The 22,755-nt window shown below is 57.4% G+C and overlaps 1 protein-coding gene across 11 annotated transcripts in view; it reads right to left on the minus strand.

The window, feature by feature from the left end:
• Positions 1-1,110: 1,110 nt before the first annotated feature.
• LOC118720513 (malonyl-CoA decarboxylase, mitochondrial) overlaps positions 1,111-22,755 on the minus strand; it is a 54,041-nt gene continuing 32,396 nt past the window's right edge. For 4 of the 11 annotated variants that reach the window (XM_045582649.1, XM_036440510.2, XM_036440512.1 and 1 more), the window contains 6 exons: positions 14,130-14,231; positions 7,970-8,074; positions 6,337-6,473; positions 5,275-5,466; positions 4,942-5,033; positions 1,111-2,420 (listed from right to left, as the gene is read on the minus strand). In XM_045582649.1, coding sequence (XP_045438605.1) covers positions 1,472-2,420; positions 4,942-5,033; positions 5,275-5,466; positions 6,337-6,473; positions 7,970-8,074; positions 14,130-14,231 — 1,577 coding nt within the window. In that variant the 3' untranslated portion in view covers positions 1,111-1,471. Of the gene's footprint in view, positions 2,421-4,941; positions 5,034-5,274; positions 5,467-6,336; positions 6,474-7,969; positions 8,075-8,371; positions 9,617-11,950; positions 12,087-14,129; positions 14,232-22,755 lie in introns of those variants that run through there. The other 7 variants (XM_045582650.1, XM_036440511.2, XM_045582651.1 and 4 more) reach the window with 4 other exon arrangements.

Genomic DNA, 22,755 nt, shown 5'->3' on the forward strand with positions numbered 1-22,755 from the left:
CGCGACCCCCTCCCCGGCGCCGCCGCCGCCGCCGCCGCCCTTTTGCCTCTGGCCCCGCGGCCGCGGCCAGCGCCGGGACGGGCCGGCGCCGGGGGACCGGGCGGGGACGGCCGTGCGCTCCGCCCGGACCCCGAGCCACGTGCCCTGTGTCCACCCCCCACCCCCGGCGGCCGGCGCGGCGGCACAGGACTGCCCGCGGGATCGCCGATCTGGGGGCTGAGTCCCGGCCGGGCCGGGGTGGGGGCTGCCCAGTGGTCGCGGGGTGGGGGTGGGGGGTCTGGGTTCGGGGGGGAAAGTCCTCGTCCCCCCCCCCCCCCCCAATCTCCCGCTGCACCTCCTCCCATGTCCCCCTACTCGCCCCTCTGGGCGCCGCCGCAGGGGCCGGAGGGTGGTGTCCGACGAGACCCGAGCGCCCTCTGCTGGCTGCAGCTCCCAGGCTCGGTGCCCACTCCCTGGGCTTCCACCACCACTTCTGGGGCACCCCTCCCTCCCTCCCTCCCGGGGGCATGAGGCTCCCTCAGACCTCCCCTCCCAGAACCAGTCTTTCCCCCAGAACACCCTCCTCCCCTCATGTTCCAAAGCCACGTTCTAGGCCTTGGGTCCCAATGATGGGCAAAAGGGATGGGAGTCGTCGGCCTCCTGGAGCTTACAGAGGACTGGTCCGACAGACAGACGCTGGGCAGATTCCACAAATAAATGAACCATTAAAACGGAACTGCTGTGAAGTGGTGGAACCTTGGGCCAGGAGCTGGTAATTTCCCTGATGCCCACGGAGAGTTTGTATCAGAATGTGATTCTCATGCTGAGAGAGTGGAAAGAAGAGGGAGGATTAAAGGAGGGGAAAGTGGGCTGGAGACCTGCTGTGCAAAGGCCCTGTGGCCCGTGGTGAGCACGAGGGACTGACGGAGGGGCAGCAATGTGGTGTACCCCCTTCCTCACACCCCCTCCCGCCCCTCTCTAACACACGGCCCTCACATCCGCCACACGTGGGGCGCCAGCCCTCGTGTCCCAACCCCCAGCACCAGGGCCTTCCCCCCATTGCTTCCCCCAGCTTAGAATGGGCTCCTGGGCAGCAGGCTCTCCCCCAGGCACAGGCTCTCAGACACTGAGTAGAGGCAGGTGCTGGTTTTATTTGGGACCGGATTTTGGAAGGAGCGAGTCTGCAGTACTCCTGGCTCAGCGCTCAGCTGGCCCCGATGGTCCCCGTTCACACTGGCACCTTTCACCCCAAGTTGCAGGTCTGGGCCGCAGTTCCCCCCCTCTGGGCTCTGGTCTGGGTCCGTGGCCGGGGTTCCCCACTCTTCATCCGAGGAGCCTGTGGCACGGGCCCATGGCTACTCCTGTCTCCTGCTGGGAGAGGCCCCTCCCTCAGGGCCTGTGTGTCCAGCGGGGCTGTGGTGATGTCCCCTCCTCCTTAGGGCCTGCGTGTGAGGACGCCAGGCGGAGTGCTAAGGCGGCTTCAGGCCGAGCGCTAAGGCGGCTTCCCGGCCTCCTTCCTCAGCAGGGAGCTGGCCACGGCCAGGGCCCCGCCCTGCACAAACCGCACGAAGTTGTCCCCGGCCAGCGGCCCCAGGGCGTACAGGCCCTCCTGCTGCGTGCTCTGGTAGGTGAAGGGCTCCACGTCGATGGGGTTTCTCTTGGCGCTCAGGGGCTGGTCGGGGTCCACGGCGAGGTGGGCGCCCGCCCCGGGGAGGAAGGAGAGGTCGGGGTGGGAGCCGATGAGCACCAGCACCAGGGAGAGGCCGAAGACCTTCTGCAGGCCCTGCGGGTCCTGGAACAGCGCCTGGCGGTGCTCCGTGAACAGCAGCAGCCGGTGCTCGGGGAGGCTGCGGTAGCCCTCGTAGGGGCTGGGCGACAGGATGGACTGCTCCCGCATCATCTGGTGCACCTTGTGGTACTCGGGGTACAGCATCTTGGGCAGCTGGTTGAACACCAGGCCCGGGTCGTCCACGGGCCGGCGGAAGGCGTGGGTCACGGGGATGTTGTAGTGGCGGGCGTACAGCACCGCGTCGGCCGCCGACAGCCCCGCGCCGATGATGAGGACGGGGTCCGAGTCCGGGGTCACCGTGCCGGCCCTGATGGCCGCCTCCAGCGCCGACAGCTCGTGGTGGACAAAGGGCAGGGTCTCCCCGGGCACGCCCAGCCGGGCCGGGCTGTCCGACGTGCCGGTGGCCAGGACCACGTTGTGGGCGCACAGGGAGAAGGGCTGCTGGCTCTGGTCCTCGGCGGTCAAGAAGCCCCTCACCTGGAAGAGGGGGCCGGGGTCTCGGGCCCCGGAGCCACTGGGCTCGGGGACCCCCCACTCCACAGCCGTGACCACGGCGCCGGACACGAAGCTTTGGCCCAGGCCCTTCTTGTTCACGTAGTCCCGGTAGTAGTGAGCGATGTCCCCCGCGGTGGCCCGGCTGTTACGGAGACCTCTGCGGGGAAGGACACGGGAGGGTGAGTGACCGAGAGGGGACTGGGGTCCGGGCTCGGTCAGGTGGGACAGGGCTGGCATCAGGCCCTGGAGCCGACTACCAGCCTTAAGGCTTGGCCAAGTGGCTCAGTCTCTCTGGAGCCTCAGTCTCCTCTGCTGTAAAATGGGGCTAACAGAGCATCTTATTAGGGTGGGGCTGAGTGTGGCCTCTCGAGGAAGGTGGCCTGGGTCTGTCCCCTGACCCTGCCACTGGGGAGCTACCTCCTCAAACTCTCTGCCTCAGTTTCCTCATTGCAAAATGAGGGCGACCATGGCGACAGCACCTATTTCGTGCCATTGCTGAGACGGTTACACGATGATGCAAACGTAGGGCTTAGAAGAGAACCTGACAGGCAGCAAGAGCCATATGAGGGCCGGCCACTATTCATCCCTCTAAGGACTAAGTAATACCAGACACACGTGTGGTAGGTTCCACTTTTATAAAGTTCAGGAACAGCAAAAGCTAATCTGTGGAGTTACAGGTCAACACAGTGGTTACCTGTGGGGGGTGGGGGGTGGGGGGGTGGGGGGTATTGGGAGGGGTCTGAGGGGGTTCTGGGAAGATGGGACCTATTTCTTGAGTACGGGTGGCTGAATGCAGGTGTGACCACTGAGAAATTCCATCCTCCTGTACACATGTGTCCACATGTGGGTTGTGGACGTTTCTATACATGTATATATTTCAGTAAACAAGTTGACTTAAAAAGTAACCCATGTAAAGCACTTGGCATAGTCCCCAGCGGGGCCTATTGATTATTGTCACCATCACCACCATCATCACTGCCACCACCTCCTCTGGGGTGATGGCCACAGGCCAGTGTGGCTGGTGTTGAGCTGTGGCTCCTCTCAGCTCCTCCCTGCTTCTCCCTGTGAGCCCTCAGGGGAGTCACTTCCCCCACCTGTGGACTTACTGTGAGAGATGAACTCACTCAGAGGAGTCCTGAGTGACAGCCAACACATCTCCCGGGGCCACTCCAGCAACCCACCTCAGTCCGCTACTAAACTGGGACTCTGGGGTTTGTTCCTGGCTCTCTTACTCCCTTCCTCTGGGTTAAAGCCCTGTCCTAAGGCGACGTGACTCCGGTGTTACTTATAGAACGGGCACATGCGAAGGAGTGAAAGCCCCATGACCGGTCAGTAGCTTAGGAATGGGGCAGCCCTGAGGGCAGGGAGGCATGTGCCTGCTTTTTTGGCTCAGCCGTCTAAGCACGAGGCCCTGCACGTAAGAACAGTCCATGGAGCCGCTTCCACTCCCTGGGAAACATTATGTGGCCACGGAAAAGGGTGGCTGCGCGTACTGTGGTGGCCACATGAGACGCTATCACGTGATGTTAAATTTTGAAAGTGGGCTATGAAAGGCCCTGCCTACAAGTGAAGTCTGAGTTCCTGTCTGTTAAGACATCACTGTGTGTTAGGTGTTTTCCTACCAGATGGATAGATCCTGGCAGGCTGGGTGCCTGCTGGGCGGGAGTGCGTGTGCCCTGTCACAGCCCCTGATGGGGGAGGAGAGCGGGCGGCCGCCACACAGCGGGATCCTCTGCCTGGACCGCTGGGCAGCGCTAGGCCTCAGGCCCCGGGATGAGCCGGGGCGGGAAAGCATTTACTCAGGGATTTAGCTTTCTCCAGGGCGGTCAGAGGTGTGCAGTCTGGGCTTTGGGAGAGGAAACAAGATGGGAGGAAAATACGCCGAGATGTGGCAGCAATGGATACAGGTGTGGGGTTGGGCGACTTGTCATTCCTTTCTCAGTTTTCTCTGTGGTTGTGCTTCTAATGCAAGAGCATGAAAAAAAAAAAATGGTAATCTATATATATAAAAGCTTAAGCAACCGATAGACCAAACAACTGGCCAACCAGTTGCTATATTGCTCACTGACCACTGGGGGCAGACGCTCAACACAGGAGCTGCCACCTCGTGATCAGTGCACTCCCACAGCTAACCTCCTGCAGTCCCACCCCCATCCCCTCATCCCCCGCCGGCCCACCCCAAATGGCCCCGATTGCCAGCCAGGCTGAGGGACCCCACTGGTGCATGAATTGCCAGCCAGGCTGAGGGACCCCCCGGTGCATAAATAAAGGAGTGCATCCTTTTAGGGGACCTAGAGGGAAGGAGACTGTTCCAGGCCAGGCTCAATATTGTGGGAGGGGCCACAGGGAGGCCTGAGGACTGGGGAGGGTGGGGCAGGGTGTGGGGGCAGTGGAGGCTGTCTCCTTGAAGACTGGGATGCTATAGGAAGGCCAAGTCAGGGGGTCATGGGAGAGAGGAGGGAGCACTGGACAAGGAGTCCTGGGGTGAGCCCAGTGCTGCCTGTGTGGTCCGGCACAGATCCCTTCCCACCGGAGCCTCGGTCTCCTCACCCAGACCCCCGGAGTAAGAGGAAGGGAGACTAGATGATCCTTGGAGCCCCTTTACCTCAGGCTCCTGGGCTAATGTGGGGGGCGGGCCTGGGTCTCCCTGCCCACCCGGGCTCCCCGGGCTGCCTCACCTGCGCTTCCTGCGCATCCAGTCCTTGACCTCCAGGTCCGGGAGCCCCATCCACTGGCCTTGGCTCAGGGTCACCATGGAGCCTTCAATGGACTGTGTGGAAAAGGGTCCTTAGGTTCAGACCTCTGCCAGCCCCCAACCCACTTGGGGTGGAGGACATGGGGCCTGAGCTGATGGAGAGAGGGAAGTGAGAGAGGAGGAGGAGAAGGAGGAAACTAGTAGGAAAGCTGGGAAATGGAACAGTCCTAACCCTGACTCAGGGAGGGAGTCTCCCCAAGACTTGGTGTAGATTCGGCCCGAACCGCCTTGCCCCCCTCCGGGTGGGTCCACTTACGTGCCAGGCTCCCCCAGGCAGGTTCCGGCCCAGGACCACGTGGGGGATGGCCCGCTCCTTCTGGAGCTTCCAGGTGAGGACGGACTCCGTGTCCCCCCCGAAGTCTGTGTCTGGGCGCAGGAGGGCATCAAAGAGCAGGGCCACGGGGCTCTGGCACCGGCCCTCGAGGCCTTCAGACAGGTAGTCCAGGTCCTGGGAGGGAGGGCACGGTCAGGGCCACCGGGGGAAGGCCCGGGTTCTGCACTCCCGCCCTCGTGTCAGGGCGGCCGGGGGAGCTGGGGGACGCTGCCTCTCAGTGGTACGTTACGGGGCCTACGAGCCCCGCAGCTGCCCTCTGCCTGTCTAACTTGGCCGAATCCGGTGTCTCTCAGATGTGCTTGAGTAGGAACATTGTCTCTGCATGTTATGCTGAGGAACTAGTGTCCTGTTTTGAGAAAGAGTCTTGAAAAACGCTGGTCTAGACCAAGCGTCGGCTTACTTCCTCATCCACCAGCTCGAGGGTGGCAGGTGGGTGGCTGGTGACCTGGAGAATGGGTGCTGCCTGAAAGGGGTGGTGGGTGGTAATGTGTGGCCTCCGCGAAGGCAAGGAGCCAGAAGGGGATCTGTCAGCCCTGCTGGGCAGGAGGCAGGAGGCAGAACGGGGAGACCTGGGGCGGGCTTCTCAGCCCCACACGCCTGGCCTGGGGCTGGGTCAGGCTTTATCGTGGGCGCTGCTCTGTGGCTGTGGGAAGTCTCACGGCATCCCGGCCTCCGGCCCCTAAGCCGGGAGAAGCATCCCTCCAGGGCGACCACTGACATTGTCTACGGGTATTGCCAAGCGTCCCCTGGGGCGCAAAATCGCCCTCAGTTTAGGACCAGTGGTGTGGGGGCGGTGAGACAAGCTGGTGCGGCATTTGTAGGTCTCGAAGGATATTCCTGGTTTCTCTTTCAGTTTCCATGACTCATCTTGTGGCCTCTCACATTCCAGGTTTGGGCTTGTGTCTAACAAATGCATACTTTGGTGTCTGCCCTGGGAAAGCTGGGGTGTGCCCCTCCCCCCCTCCCGCCGGAGCCCCGGCCCACCTGGTCCAGGATGGAGACCCCCGGCGCCTCGGAGAGCTTCCTCTGCAGCAAGGGGTGCGGGTGGACGGCATCGGGCTTCACGTAGGGGGTGTAGCCGGAGAGCAGGTAGGACAAGCAGATGCCGGAGGGACCATTGCCTGGGGAGAGAGGAGGGATGGAAGGTCACTGCTGCCCAAGGCTTCCCTCTTGATCTGACTTGTTCACTGAATTACTCTTCATTCATAAAAATAAAACATTTATTAAGCCCTCATCATGTGCCAGGCGCCGCGCACACTGACTCTCAGTAACAAAGTAGTAACAACTGTTGAGAGCCTACAGGTACCAACAACAGTGCTGTCAGGAGCAGTACTATTGTACATAAGCAACAATGAAGGTGTAATAGCCGCTGACATTTATTCAGTGCTTACTGTGTGCCAAGCTCTGTGTTAAGGGGTTTTAATAATAAAATAATAATAAACTGACAGATGCTGCTGCTGTACCAAGGCCCTGAAGTGCCTGCATTATCCCGCTGAGCTCTCCCAGTGGCTTTGGCGAGGAACATGCTACTCTTTTCCTCCTTTTATGCTGAAGGAAGCTGGGGCACGGAGATGTTAATTAACTTGCCTGTGGCCACACAGCACCACCACTCAGAGTCTGCGATAACTAAGAACTAGTCCTGTCTGTCTGTCTGTCAGATGACAAGTGAGATAGTATAGTACAGACTGCTGTGTGCTCAGGGATTGGGAGGTGGGGGGGGGGGGGAGCTAAACCACAGTGGGCCTCCCGCCCCCAAGTCTGAATGAATCTCACAGTTTATCTGTGGAATTTCTTGGGCAATTACATCAAGACATGGCTTCTATTCTTATCTCCTGTTTTCTTTATCTTGCTCTATTCAGAATAGTACGCAGATGGAGAACACTATGAAAGGACCGCTTGGAATTGCTGATGTTTAACTGCTTTGACTTACAAAAATGAACACATTTCATGTGGTTCAACCTGACGTTTGCATGGCAGAGGGGCCGTCTGTCCTCCATTTTTGCAGACCTGAGGACAGGACTACATGCTTGGGCTGTGCGCCACCTCACTCAGCACCCAGCCTGGCGCCAGGTATGGGAGAGCGCAGACGGAGATCCCCGCCCCCGCCCCACGCTGCCCTTGCCTTGCAGGGTCCTAGCAGGGTTGCATGGATGAAATGTAAGCACAGCCCAGCCGGGATGGCTCAGCCGTTGAGCGTCGACCTGTGAACCAGGAGATCGTGGTTCAGTTCCCCGTCAGGGCGTAGGCGTGGTTTATGGGCTCAGTCCCCAGTGTGGGGCATGCGGGAGGCAGCTGATCAGTGATTCACTCTCATCATTGATGTTTCTCTCTCTCCCTTTCCCTCTTCCTTTCCCTTCCTCTCTGAAATCAATAAAGATATATATATATATATATATATATATATATATATATATATATATATAAACTGTAAGCATAGCACTGGGCACAGAGTGAATGCTCAGTGGCCAATTTTAAAGACAACAATAAGTGAATAAACAAACAAACAAACAAATAAATAAATAAAGGCCAGGTCTGGCCCTGCCTGGCCGCTGACCACTGATACTGGAGGCACCTGGAGAGCTCAGGGCAGCCCCTCCCCTGTCAGGGCAGCACTCACCGATAATGATGACCTTGAGGGGCTCAGAGCTGCTGGCTCCCAGGTGGTCCTTCTTCCAGTTGCTCATGGCCGCGTCTGACAGGGGGCTTGGCGCTGGCAGCTGACCTGGAGCCACAGGGAAGGAGGGGCCATTGGGTGCGGGTTGGGTGTCCTGTGGTCCCTTCCCACCTGTAGTATATATAGGGTGTCCTCCTGTGGCCCTCAGGGTCGGGTTCAAAGTCCTCCCAGGGGATATAAACATTCCAGTCTCTCTCCCTTTGGGCTCCCTCACACCTGCTCCATTCCAGCCAGGCCCTTTCCCCTCCCCCAATTCTTCAGGGTCACCTCTGCCTCTCTGAGCCTCAGTCCGCTCTTCCCACCTCACCAAAGGGGCAGCAACCATTCCCGAAGCCTGTTATTCACCTGCCATGAGGCCCCCTCTGCCCAGCCTGGAGGGCCGGCCCGCACAGCGCTTCCGTGCCGGCCATAGCGCCAGCCTGCCATCCAGCTGCAGGGCTTGGGTGTAGGCTGCTGGACTTTGGAGCCATTACGTGGCCCTAGCAAGGCACTTCCTCGCTGGTGACCACGGCCCGTTTTTGGACTTCCCTGGATCTGTTTGCTCATCTATAACGTGGGCTGTTGGGGACACAGTGAGGTCATGTCCTGCTTGCAGAAAATCTGCCACTAGGGAAAGACCTGAGCTCATTGCCTGCCTTAGGGGCTGTGCCTGGAGGTGGGGGACTTTGGAAGCCTAGAGTAATTTGGTTTGGGGAAAATGCCTTAAACCTGAACCTTTCTGGAGCATCAGCGCCCCCTGCTGGCCACGGACCAAAATCAGGCAATGGGACCCAAACCCAGTTCTTAAGGCTGAAGGTGCTGGAGAGTCCAGACCCACTTCACACCCCCAGCCCCTCTAACAGGCCCCGCCTTCCCGAGGCCACAGAGCAATACCAGGTGAATGTGTGAGGAACGGGTGGGCGTTTAGCACTTGCTATTTACTGAGTTTTTTTTAACAGACTTTTTCTCAAGTCCTCCTCCTGACTGGATGCAGAAAGTACTGTCAAGGCTACCGTCCCGTGTAACAGACGTGTAAACAAGGGCGTAGAGAGGCCGCACAAGCTTTTCAGTGTCTTGCAGCAGCGTGTTAAACCAGGGCCAACTGGTGCCCAGGCTTCGCCTGTGACTAAGCCTGGCCCCAGGTATGACCCAGAGCTCCTTGCCCCAGCTGGGGCCTCAGACCGGGGACAGCCACGCTCTCCTGTCGGGGAGAGCCTCCTGGCCCCAGCATCTCCCTGGGGAGACAAAAGGTAGCACCCAGCTCACAGTGGGGTGCAAGTCTCCATGCCTGGTTCCCTGGGTGCCTGAGGAGAGGATTTGGGGTGCATCACTGCCACTCATAAGAACAACAGGCTACCATTTCTGTACGTCTATGGAGTGGCTTGGTGCCAAGTGTGCTCTAAACACTGTCCATTAATTAATTTAATCCTTATTTAACTGGCTTTTATAAGTGCTCTTACAATCACTCCCATATTACAGACGGGGAAACTGAAGCCAGCAAGCTTCTCACAGCCTGTACCATGGGAGGAGGTCTGCTCTGGCTCGCACGGGCGCCGCTGGATGGGGGCCAGGCCACCTCTTTGCAGAGCGCAGTGTGACTGGGTGTGGCAGCTCCTGCCAGAGGCCCTTCCTGCTGCCCTACTGCCCTGGCCCCGCGCTGGTGAAGGGAGGGAGCGGGAGCCGCATTCCCAGCTGGACGGCAGGTTTCTCAGTTCCCTCCCGGCCTGGAGAAATGCAGCTCCCAGAGCTCCTCCCCTCACTCTCCTGGCACCGCTCTGGGTCTTCACTGTCACCAGGAGAACAGCAAAATGGGCACCGGCGTCGTCCTTGCTCAATGCTCCCTGTGCGTTAGCTCCTCCAATCCGCACAGTAACCGCTATGCAGACGAGCAAATGGAGGCTTGGGGAGGTGAGGCTGTGCCCCTGTGGTCCCAGAGCCTGCGGGTGATGGAGCTAGAGTTTGATCCCCAAGGGCTGAGACCACCTGGACACCCTGTGCCCCCCCAGATGAGTATGAGAGCCTGCTCCGAGCCCCCTGGCACGCCCACGCAGGCCACCCCTCCCCTCCTTTGTCTCTGAATCCTCCCAGCACCAGTGAGGAGCTGACAACCCCTTCCACCCTTCACAGAGGCGCACCCCCCCTCCCCCCCTTAGCACCAGGGCTTTCAGGGCTTTGGATTCCAACTCTAGTGCTCACGCCCAGAAGCTTCTGGATGTCATGCACATGAGGTCACCGCCCAGGGCCAACCGGAGGGGTCATTTCCTGTGCGGCGATACGGCGTCCCAGAGACCTGAGCAGCCTCGAGTTCCCACAGCCTCAGAGGAAGGCACGCCGCCAACGCACAGCAGTGCATCTGCGAGCTTTCCTGTTTCCATTCTCTTCACGCTTCCCAGCTTGGGAGCCAGGCAGGCCGGGTTTAACGTTAACTTTTTGTGTCAGTCCCTCTGGCTGAAGAGGGCAGGTGTCATCTAAAAACAGTTAACACTGCCCTGGTCGGGTTGGCTCAGTGCATAGAGTGTCCGCCTGCGGACCAAAGGGTCCCGGGTTCGATTCTGGTCAAGGGCTCGTGCCCGGTTGTAGGCTCCTGGGCCCTGGTCAGGGCTCATGCAGGAGGCAACCAACGGATGTGTTGCTCTCATATCGATGTTTCTCTCTGTCTTTCCCTCTCTCTTCCACACTCCCTAAAAACCAATGGGAAAATACCCTCAGGTGAGGAGTAACAAAAAATAAATAAGTGAAGATTTAAAAAGTTAACATTAAAAAACGAATTCAGCCGAAACCGGTTTGGCTCAGAGGATAGAGTATCAGTTGCGGAATGAAAGGTCCCAGGTTCGATTCCGGTCAAGGGCATGTACCTTGGTTGCGGGCATATCCCCAGTAGGGGGTGTGCAGGAGGCAGCTGATCGATGATTCTCTATTATCAATGTTTCTAACTCTCTATCCTTCTCTCTTCCTCTCTGTAAAATATCAATAAAAAATATATTAAAAAAAAAAAAACACTGAAAAACAAAACAAAAAAAATGGATTCAAAGTCACCAGCGCAGATAAGCATAAGCAAAACGGAAATCATGCACGTCCAAAGAGCGTGGACAGCACGTCTGCAGCTCTGGTCCTTCCGAGGTCAGTCACTGACCTCAAGCTGCTCCGAGGCCTGGGACACCGCGTGGCTGCGTGGGTTGAGCGCCTCTGCTGGCCTGGAGCTCCCGACACTTGGGCCCCACAGCAGCTGCCCCAGGTGGGTTTTCCTAACCAGAGGGAGGCTCGGAGGTCCGGAGGAGGCAGGTGGCTTGCCTAGGTCGCCCAGGGATGTCTGAGACCAGGCCCACACGCACAGATCCAGCCTCTGGTACCTGTCAGAGCCGCCAAGGAGGCGACATGAGCTGCGGCCGGGGAGGATGAAGAGGCGCCCTGTCGCTGAGCCTCCCCCACCTGGAGCCCCGAGAGCTCCGAGGTCCCCAGACTTCCTGATCTCAGCACCTCGCTCGTCCTCCCTGAGAAGCCAGGGCCCTGGAACCCGGGGCCGGGCTCAGGCACCTGGGCTGGGGTGGGTGGGACGGGTGCTGCCCCACTTGAACGGGAGAGGCGGGACCCCAGGGGCAGCAGCACCCAGTCTGGCTTCAAAACCCAGTGGCCTGGAGACACTGGGCAGCGTGCCTGGAGTTGGCCACACCCCTCTCTCCGCTGCCAACAGCAGCATCACATGGGCAGGCTGAGCTCCGACTGCGGGCAGCAGGGCAGTTGTCCTGCTGAGCCTGCCAGGCACCTGGAGGTGGGCATGGCCAGAAGGAGGAACCTGGCCGTGGGGGGAGAAGCATGCCGGCTGGGAAGCCAGGGTGGGCTTTCCTCTCAGGACCCCCTGGGAGCGCCCCTGCCTGGCTGCAGGGCCCTCTGGCCACCCTGCCAGGACTTGCTACCACGTCCCGTCCCCGTGCCTTGCCCAGCGCACTCACCTGACCTACGGGGGACGAGGGAGGCTGCGGGGCCGGTCTGGTCGGACACTATGAGAGCCCGCGAGGGAAGACGCTCATTACCCTTTAGGGATCCAAGAGACTGTGAAAGGCCGGGGCAAGCCAGGGTATTTCAAGAGGCGGGCGGTGGGCGGGGCCAGGAAAATCACTTTCATAAGCGTGAGTCAGCAGGGGCCCCTGGATGAATGAACTTGGCAGTCGTCCTGCCTGCCCCGGGGCCAGTCTTAAAGGGGTCCCCCCGAGGGAAAGTCTGTGTGGCAGAGGGACATGGGGTGACCAGGCTGCCCCTCACCCCACGCCATCCCGAGGGCTCAGTGAGTGAACGGAGGAGCCAGGGACTTGCTGAATGAGCCAGCCTGGCCTTTCCCTGAGGGAGGAGGAGACAGAGCTGCCCAAAGCAGAGGCTGCACCTTTAAGTGGAGAAAGACTTCCCTTCCTTCACCCGCCCTGGCTCCATGGTGTCTCCACTCTGTCCCTCAACCCCTAAAAACACCCTCTGGCACCAAGCTGCCACTTCCTGGCTAAGCTGCCTCAGTTTCCTCATCTGAAAAATGGGGTCAAGTAACAGAGCGTTCCACTTGGGGTGGGGGTGGCATTTCAAGCGCCTCATCCTGGGTGACCCTGCCTGAAACACGAAGCCTGCTCCCTGGCTCTTACTGTTTTCCTTAGCGCGTAGCAGTGCACACCTCCCGTTCTGCTGATTCTCATTTTATTGTCTCGCTCCCCAAACCAGGATGTGGTTCTGTGTGGGCAGGAAGTGTAACTGTCTGCTTTTATCTCATGTCGCCAAGAGTGCTCAGCACACAGTAGGTGCTCCAGAAGGAAGGAAGGAAGGGATGGAGTTGGGACGGGATTTGGCCTGTGGACTTCAGGGTGCCGATGGGCTGTTATTTTCTTGTCTGTGTGATTGGCCCCCGTGTGACTCTCATCACGGGACTTCCCTGCCAGCCCTGCCAGGGCTCGGTGTGGTGGCAAGTGGGGCACTAACTGGCATGTGAAACTTAAGGGGGTGCCCAAAGCACTGAGAGATCAAGAAAATGTCTTAATGCAATTAAAAAAAAAAAGTCAAAAATTAATGCAAAAAATCTCGGGTAAACGAAATGCTAAAGTCTCAAAGGAAGACAGGGGCTGCGCGGGGCTGTGTGAGCCGCAGGGAAGCCTGGTGCGCAGAATCGGAACATGGCTGCTGTCTCTGTTTTGAACTTTGCCGTGTCGCTCACCCTGGAGTTGGCATTGCTTTTTATTAAAAATACTGCATGAACGCACTGTGTGCCTCGATGGTTGGGGTGCCGTGTGCCCCTTGCGGTCTGTGCCAGAGGTGATCTCTCTCCCTGTCCTGGCAGGGTGGTGTCAGGGCACTAGGTCTGCCTGCAGGGCTCTTTCAGGGGTAGAGGGCGGGGCACCTCAGAGAATGTGAGACCTGCTGGGACCTGCAGAGAGGGAGGAGGGAGGGAGAGAGGGAAAAAGGGAGAGGAAGAACGGGAGAGAGGGGGAGAGAGAGAGAGAGAGAGAAAGAGAGAGAGAGAGAGAGAGAGAGAGAGAGAGAGAGAGAGAGAGAGAGAGAGGTGGAGTGTAGGCGCAGTTGGGTTCATGGCCAAGGGTCCCGGGGCGGGGGAGATGAGTAGGGAGGTGGGCAGCACAGGCCAGCCCTGCCCTAGGCCCCTCTTCTGTCTGCTGGTCCCCTGGCTGCTCCTGGGAAGATGCCTGTGTCAGGACTCACCCTCAGAAGGGCCCAGCACGTGGTTTAATGCTCTGTTGTCATCACCTTAAAAACATTAAGAATTTTTGAACAAGCAATCCCACATTTTCATTTTGCTCTGGGCCCCACAAATTACATGACTGGTCCAGTCTGGGCAGCAGTGACCCCTGGGGTCATGTAGCATGTAGAGTGGGATAGAGGGAAACCCACTGCTCCCGGCCTCAGCGCTGCTGCAGGTGTGCTGTGTGACCTTGGGCTGGTGCTCTACCTCTGGGTCTCTGTTCCAACCATGGCCTTGTTACCAGCGCTCTTGGACACTCTGAACCCGCACCCAACACACGGACCAGGGTTAGTGGGGGTCTGACCACATAGAGAGCCTGTGAGGGCCAGGAGTGCAGTTCTGGGTCTGACCACATGGGGAGCCCGTGAGGGCCAGGAGTGCAGCCTGGGGACCTACCTCTTGCACAGTCTGCATCTTTCCCCAGCAGCCAGGTCGCTGGTTTCACTTCCCCATCCCAGAGCTCCGGTTTGCAACTTCCCAGTGCTTTCGATGTGTAAACTGAGGCAAAGAGAGAGATCCCAGGTCAGAGACTCCCATCCGAGGGCGAGGCTGAGGCTTGGGGAAGCCTGGGGATGGAGGTTTAGAAGGGAACCAGGAAGGAGGGGGGCTCCTGGGACCCTCATCTCCGAGGTCTGGCTGGTATTTCCTCTCTGACCTGCCCACCACCTCCACTGGCCCTGACCCATTTCCTGGATTTTGAACATTTGCTGATATGGAGAACCACGGGCGAGATGTGGACTTTCTTCCCTGACACGGGTTTACTGGCCGGGAGATTATCAGAAATAGAAGGTGTTGAACTGCTTCCAGGAAATCTCAACTAAGACAAAGACAGATGGTGTCACAGGCAGACGAAGGGTGATGGTTAAAGAGGGGGGCACAGAGCCGGAAGGAGCAAGATGCAGGCTGACTCTGAGGGAACCTGTGCTCTTGGTCTCCACTGGACACCCCAGTTCCTCTAGACCAGCCCTGTCCCCCATTCTCCACCATGAATTCAAGTGGCTATTAAGCACCTAATGTGTGAGCCTCTGAATTCAGATGTGATGAAAGTAGGGCGGCAGATGCACAGAATAAAACACAGGGGCCCAGGTAACTTGGAATTTCAGATAAACAAGGAATAAACTTTTGGAGCCCAGCCAGCATGCCTCAGTGGTTGAGCATCAGCCTATGAACCAGGAGGTTACCTTGACCTTGGGTTGATTCCAAGGTCAGGGCACATGCCCAGGTTCCTGGCTCAGGAGGCAGCCAATCAACGATTCTCTCTCAATCAATATTGATGCTTCTATCTCTCTCTCCCCCTCTTGATTCCTCTCTGAAATCAATAAAAATATGCTTTTAAAAAAGAAATAAACTTTTGGTATAAATATGTCCCATGCAGTATTTGGGATATACGCAAATAAATTTTTTTCATTATTTATCTGAAATTCCAAGTTACCTGGGCAGCCTGTATTTTATTTGGCAAATCTAGCTGCATTAAATACACACTAGATTTCAAAGAGTTAGTACAATTTAAAAAAAAAAGAAAAAAAAAAGAGGAAGGTAAAAAGGTTGGCTGCTTATGCAAGTTGGGACATCCCCGGGTTAGCGCTGAACTTCCCCCTCACCCCTCCACCCCCTGCGCTGTGTTGCAGGAACACCCCTCAGTTCTGAGCAACCAGGATGGTTGGTCACAGGGGAAGCATTGCAAGGGGCTGGCAGTGAGACTTGGAAGAAACTTCCTTGGGAGACACTTCCTTTCTGAGCCTCAGTTTCCCCAGCTGTGCATGGTATTGCTAATGTGGGACTTGCAAGGTGGAGACAGCTGAGGGAAGGGACCTGGCATGTGGGGGGGGGGGGGCTCAGACTCAGCAGTCTGTCCCACTTGGTATGGCAGCCCCGCCCCCTCCAGGCTGCCTGCAGGCCTCCAGCAGCGCTCTGGAGCTAGGGACCCAGTGGAAGAGAAGGTAGGGTGGCTCAGGGTGCTTCTCTGGAGTCCTCTGCACATTCCTCTCTTCCTGAGACCTTCCAGAAGCATTCAGAGGAACCACTCCAGGCCCCTCCTCCCTCCGGTCCTCCTTGTCTCCTCTCCCTTGTGGAGGCTCCCACAGCTCGGCCACTTGCTGGCACCTCCAGGAGCTGGCACTATGGATGGAAGTTTCCTCACTCAGCAGCCAGCCTTGAGCCCGAGGTCACACAGCAAAGGCCGCACGCAGAGCTGGGGTCAAACCCAGGGTCACGCCTGCAGAGTCCGGGATCCTCCAGGAGAAAGGCAGACGACGAACTAACAAGAACAAAGCTCCTTCCTGTCTCAGGGGCAAAGGCATGGCCCAGGGACCCTCCTGGGAGGCCCGCCCACCCCCATGGCCACCCCTTTACCACGTGCCCGCACCCCAAGGCGTTTCGGGGACCCATACACCTGATCTGTACACCAGTCAGGGGAAGGCAGGGTGTTATTATTCTCCCATCTACAAGCGAGGAAACGGAGGCCCTGAGAGTGCAACATGTGGCCTCCAGTCACGTTACGTGGCTGACCTGTGACCAGGCTGTGCACAGCGCTCTGGCATGCCGGGACCAGGCCCCTCAGGGCTCGCCAGGAGAGCTAATATTTGCCGGGCGCCTCGCCCGTTTACAGAGCCTTGTTATTCCCCTCATTGATCTTCTGGGCGAGCGGAAAGGTGGGTAAATATTTTCCACAACAACTTCAGTTTGCAGATGAAGAAACCGGAGGGTCTTGCCCAAGGCTATCTAGGGGTGTCGAACTCAATCAGAGAAGGGGCCAAAATCTAAAATCCAGCCTAAATCGCCGGCCGAATGGTTTACTGAACAGTCATAAACTGTCATTGTGATGGAAACGCAGCGGAGTGCAGTGATGACAGCGTGGTGCGGGCCACATTGCAAGGCCTGGCGGGACGGATTTGGCCCGCGGGCCTTGTGTTTGACACATGTGCTATAGGCAATGAGGTGGGGCAGCAGCCCTAGCGGGTTTGCTCAGTGGATAGAGCATCGGCCTGCGGACTGGAGTCCCGGGTTTGATTCCAGTCAAGGGTACGCACCTCAATTGCAGGCTCAATCACTGGCCCGGGTCAGGGAGCGTGCAGGAGGCAACCAATGGATGTGTCTCTCTCACATCAACATTTCTCTGTGTGTGTCTCCTTCCACTCTCTAAAAGTCAATGGAAAAATATCCTCAGTTGAGGATTTTAAAAAGTAAAAAAAGAAAAGAAATGAAGTGGGGCAGGAGAGGCAGACTAGTCTGCCAGTGGCAGAGCGCATGCAGGCCGCTCCAGGACAGCGGTGTGAGCTGCCAGGGGTCAGCATGGAGGTTTGACTCGGGAGTTACCTCAGATCCCTGGGAGCCAGAGTCAATGCTGGGGAAGGCCTGTGCCGGCCTCCACCCCTCATGGGGAGACCAGGGAGGTTGGAGCTAGAGAGGGAGTGTGGGGTAGCCCCCGGGAGGAGCACTACACAGGGGTGAATTTGGGGGGCTCCAGCTACATTCTGTTTCCCTCGTTTTTTTCCCTTAAAAACCAGGGGGAAAGACTTGGCTGAGAGTGAATGTGCTTGTCCCACAGTCAGGGTGGACAGAAGTCCAGCCTAGAAGTCAAACTGGAATTCTGGCTCCATCACCTTCAGCTGTGTGATTCTGAGAAAGTGACTTAACCTCTCTGAGTTTCCATTTTCCTGTACATGAGATTCAAATAATGGCAGAGCAGTGCTTCTCATCCGGCTGCACATGAGAATCACTTGAGGCGGGCAGGTGTGTGTGTGTGTGTGTGTGTGTGTGTGTGTGTGTGTGTGTTTGGAATTGGAAACTACATTAATGCCCAGGTCACAATCTCAGGGATTCTGACATCACTGGGCTGGGGTGTAGGTGGACATGGGGGGTTTCACTGGTGATTCCCACGTGCAGCGGGTGGTGCCTCTGATCCTGTGGCTGTCGGAGGAGGAGGTGAAATAGTGTGAAAACCATGTGAAGTCTTGTCTGGGGAAGAGCCGGGCTATGGGGCCGGCAGGGTCAGCTGGTGACCTTGATGGGAGCCTTATTAAAAGCTCAAAGAACCATCAGCTCCACCACCTGGGGGAACCCTGATGTCATCTTGCTCATTTACTGAGACTCGGTTTCCCTGACTCAGTTCAATCAACTCCCATGTCCGACTCCTGGGAACCGTTCAGTAAATGTGGTGAATGCTCAGACAGGACTGTTCTGCAGCCTTTAGAAGCAGCAGCTGCAGAGCTGGGTGGCAAGGTGGAAACTCTTTATGATAAAGGTGAGGGCAGCAGACTATGAAATTATGGGGATGTCATGCTTGATGTGTGGGCCCATGGGCAGGCACTGGAAAGGAATCAGGAAAAGGAGAAAAGGAAGCTACAGTGATTGCGGGGCCCAAGAATCTTACATGGATTTTAAAAATTCTAATTTCCATTATCTTTGTATAAACAATAATCCTATATAATAAAAGCCTAAAATGCTAAATGTCCAGTTGTCCTTTCATCCATTCAACCAATCAAAACTTAATATGCTAATGATATGCTAAGGCCACTCACCCGCTCGCTATGACATGCACTGGCCATCAGGGGGCAGACTCTCTGACAGGTAGGTTAGCTTGCTGCTGGGGTCCAGCCGATTGGGACTGAGTGAGACAGGCCAGACACACCCTTGAGTCCTCCCATGGTGCCTCCCTGGCTGGCCAACCTTTGTCCCTCCCTGACCCCAATCATGCACTGGTGGGGTCCCTTGGCCTGGCCTGCACTCTCTCACAATCTGGGCTAAGGGACCCAGCCCAAGTGCACAAATTTCATGCACCGGGTCTCCAGTAATGATCCTAAGTAACAGTTTGAGACAAGGATTTCCTGTGTTCTGTTAGGTTCGCTGATGTATGACAATGCCTAGTTTAGTGTCTGCGACACAGCAGAGGCTCAATAATTTGAATGAATAAATCACTCCTGTTGCTGTCAGACTTCCCTGAGAACATTTTGGACCAGGAATGGCCCCTCCTGGCCCTATATCGCATGCAAATGGATCAGCAGGCCTTCCATATACTTAAATCTTAGACGACATTTTGAATTGGCAAAGGTTGAAGACAGAGCCCTTTCCTGGCCCTGGGAGTCCCAAGGGCCGGTCCCAGGCCCCTTAGCACTCGGGAGGAGGTTTGGCAGCATGAGGAGGCTGCAGACTCTGGACTGCCAGAGCGTGACTGACAAGCCCCTGCTCTCAGGCCTTCTAAGGGGCTCTTGGTTCATTCTACTCCGAGTTCATTGCCATCAGCAGAGAGGCTAGGAGCAGCAGTGGGGCTGCTGACCTAGTTTCTCTCTGGCGTCGTGACTGTTGCCCTTTGGCCCTGGGAGGCGGGGCATCACTTTTTTATTTGCTGTATATTCTGCTAAAAAAAAAAAAAAAAAAAAAAAAAAAAAAAAAAAAAGGCGTGTTTGCCACTGTTATCCAGTTTCACAAACCTTCAGGCCTTGACTTTTTGGCCAGGTGGGGTCAGGGCCCCAGTAAGCTAATTTAGTGGCGGGTGAATGACACCTTTTCCCAGTGACAGCACAGACCAGCCCCTGTGCCAGCAGGGAGTCCGCCCTTTCTCCCGGGATCCTGCTGCCTCCAGAATCTCTAACCAACTTGTGAATGGCAATGCAGGCCCTGCACTGCCCGCGTGACCACCTGCTGGGGTTCCGCTGCCCTTAGGCAGACCTCCAGGGCCTCTCCCATCAGCCTTTCCTAGGCCTCCTCCGGGCCCCAAGCACACAATGCCATCCTCACAGCTCCCCCCACCCCCTCCCTCCCCCCCACCCCCGGCTCTGCCCAGGACACCCTGCCTTGCTTCCCTCTGGTTCTGGGCAGACCTTTCTAGATCCATCTTAGATTCTCTGCTGTTCAAAGTGCGGGTACCTGGAACTTGCATTTCCTGAGACTTACTGTGAGCTGGGCTTCTACTAAGCCAGTGGTTCTCAACCTTCCTAATGCCTGCTAGCGGTTCTCAACCTGTGGGTCGCAAGAGCCTCAGAGCACCGGAAAACAGATGTTTACATTATGATTCATTAACAGTAGCAAAATTATAGTTATAAAGTAGCGATGAAATAATTTTATGATTGGGGGTCACCACAACGTGAGGAAGTGCATTAAAGGGTTGCGGCATTAGGAAGGTTGAGAACCACTTACTAAGCACTTTACAAGCACGTTCGTGGTTAACCATTAGGGGCCCAGTCCCTGTGGACAAGCCAACAAGTGCTTGACCCCCAAATGCCCTGAGTTAGAGTGAAGGCAGAGAGGAAGTGGGGCGCTGGGGTCACAGAAGCCCTGCTGGAGGGGTGGCACTTCAGGGAGGCGGGCGTGGGCCCCAGAGCGTGGGGAGGGGCGGGGAGATGAGGGAGGCAGGGCAGATGCTCAGGTGCAGAAGCCCAGGCTGGGAGGGAAGAGAGGAGAGGCCGGGATGAGCTGGGTGGATGGGACCCCCCCGCACACACAGCCTGTTCAGCGCTCACACCCACCGGTGAGGCAGCGTCCTGCTCGTCGGAGCCCAGCAGTGCTAAGCCCTGCGCTTTCACAGGGTGACTTCCCCCTTTTGGTTTTGCCCCTGGAGTCGCCTGGGCCACAGACAGATCCCGTGAGGACCTTGCAAAACAGCTTAGAGGCCCCACTGGCTTGGGGCCAAGGGGACAGGGCAGGCAGCCCGGGAGGGAGGGCAGGCCAACCAGAGAAAAGTCTGGAATAAAAAGGAGAATCACGAAAGCTATGACTTATGACCTAAGCAAAGCCAGGCCTGCGCTCAGCGCTTTATGTAAAATCACTCTTCACATCACTCTCAGAGGAGGGGATATTTTTTAAAGTATATTTTTTATTTATTTCAGAGAGGAAGGGAGAGGGAGAGAGGGAGACAGAAACATCAGTGAGAGAGAATCACTGATGGAATGCCCCCTGCAAGCCCCACACTGGGGATCGAGCCTGCAACCTGGGCATGTGCCTTGACCTGGAATTGAACTGTGACCTCCTGGTTCATAGGTCAATGCTTAACCACTGAACCACACCAGCCGGGCGGCAGGTAGTATTATTAGCACATTGACAGATGAGAAAATGAAGGGACAGCAAGGGGCTGAGCTAGGCAGTATGTTGGCAACACCTTCTATAGTTTATTTCCCCAAATTCTTTCCTGGAGGAGACAGAGCTTTTTTTTTTTTTTTTCCCCCTTATTCTCACCCAAGGATATTTTCCATTGATCCTAAAAGAGACCAAAATTGAACCCAGGACTCTTCAGTCTGTGGGCCAGCGCTCTAGCCACTGGGCCAAAGCGGCCAGGCGAGACAGAGCCATTTTTGCGAGTGGCTTTGGTTTCTAGCTGGTCTTCCTCGACACCACTGTGCTGAGACCATTGTGAATGGGGCCGGCTTCTGGTGAGTCGTTATGATCCTCTTCACCACCATTACCTCCGTCAGCGGCCTCCCCGGGCAGGGGGATAACAGGGACTGTTCCTATCTCCAAGTTTTCTGTATTTACACGTTTTCTGCTTGCAGGGCCTTAGAGAAGGGCGGGCGGTGCTGGCACTGCGCTGCTGCGGGGAGTGCTGGGCAAGGAGGCGGCTGAACAGACAGAGCCTGCCCCGCTCACGGGGCTGCTCCCAGCAGGCCCTGACAGGCCCTGGGGCCCTTGGGCTGACTTCTCTCCGACACGCTGGGCAGCCTGCCAGCTGACCCCCTCTGCTGCCTGCCCTCTGCAGAGCTGGGTGCTGCCAGCGGGCACAGTCAGGCCCGGGCAGGGCCTGGGAGGCTCTGCGTGTTTGGGGCATGGGTGGAGGCGGAGGTGGAGGAGCGGCCTGGCTGTCTGGGTGTGGAGAGGAGAGTTGCATACATGCCTGCTGCATGGCGGGCAAGGGTCCCCAGCCATCCCCACCTCAACACAATTCCTGCACCATGGGCCTGAATGCTGGCATCTGAGGCCTAACCATCTGGGCCTGGCTCCGCCCCCTCACAAGTCCGGGCAAGGATAGGCTTGTCCACCTCCAGCCATCAAGGGTTCCAGACCTGACTCCAGGGTAAGGGGCTCTCTTCTGCCTTCGGGGAGCCCCACCCTCTACTCTCCACGTGATCAGGGTGGGTTGTCCCTGTCTCCCCAGCCTGCCGGCAGGATCAGAACTCCCCCTGCTCCTTTGCCCTCCTCATCCGGGATCTCTGTGGCCTGCTCGGAGCCTAGACACTTGCAGAAAGGTCAGGCACAAGGCCGTCTGTATTGGGAGCCCAAAGCCCCACTTCCCAGGTGGAGAAGCTGAGGTCCAGCGAGGGAAGTGGCTCATCTCCAGAGTCACACATGGGGACCTGCCCTGGAGTCCCGGCCCTGCTGCTGCCCCTAGAAATGGCTGTGTCCTGGGGGAGGGGCTCAGAGCGGAATTTATGCATCGGGTGCTGTGCTAACAGGGGGACATACGACCGTGGAGAAAAAGACACAGGTCTTTCCCGCAAGGGGAAGATGCGGGGAAATACACAAGCGCGTGGATAATGTGCTGTCACTAACTGGCCAGTCTGGTCACTGGGAAAAGCCGTCCTGAGAGAGACAGTGGGCTGGGAATGGAGGTGGTAAGGGCTGACTCCACTAGGAAGGGCCTTCCAGGTGAGGCCAATAGCAGGGCCCAAGGCCCTGGCGGGTGGGAGTCTCTGGAAATGGAAAAGGGCATGCGCCTGAGCACAGGCATCAGCGGAGGCTGGAGAGGCTGACCGCGGCCAGTCACTGGGACTTGGGCTGAGGAAGGAGTTTGGTCTTTCTCTCAAGAGCGAAGGGGGGGCTATAGAGGGGGTGATGGGATCAGACCTGCATCTAGAAAGGATGGTGGGGAGGGTTAGGGCAAGCGTGGGTCAAGGGCTGTGGCAGCTGTCCCAGGAGAGTATCAAGGCCACGGCCACTTCCTGTCCCTAGGAAGAGGCTCCATTTGGGACAGGCCAGCTTCCAGGGTGCTGTGTGTGTGTGTGTGTGTGTGTAAGTGTGTGCATTGGGGTGTGCTGTGGGGATAAAGGTCCAGGGTGCGTGGGTGTGGTCACTCCTTCCTGAAGAGAGGTGCCCA

Source organism: Pipistrellus kuhlii, unplaced genomic scaffold (assembly GCF_014108245.1).
Source record: "Pipistrellus kuhlii isolate mPipKuh1 unplaced genomic scaffold, mPipKuh1.p scaffold_m20_p_17, whole genome shotgun sequence".
Classification (NCBI taxonomy): Eukaryota; Metazoa; Chordata; class Mammalia; order Chiroptera; family Vespertilionidae; genus Pipistrellus; species Pipistrellus kuhlii.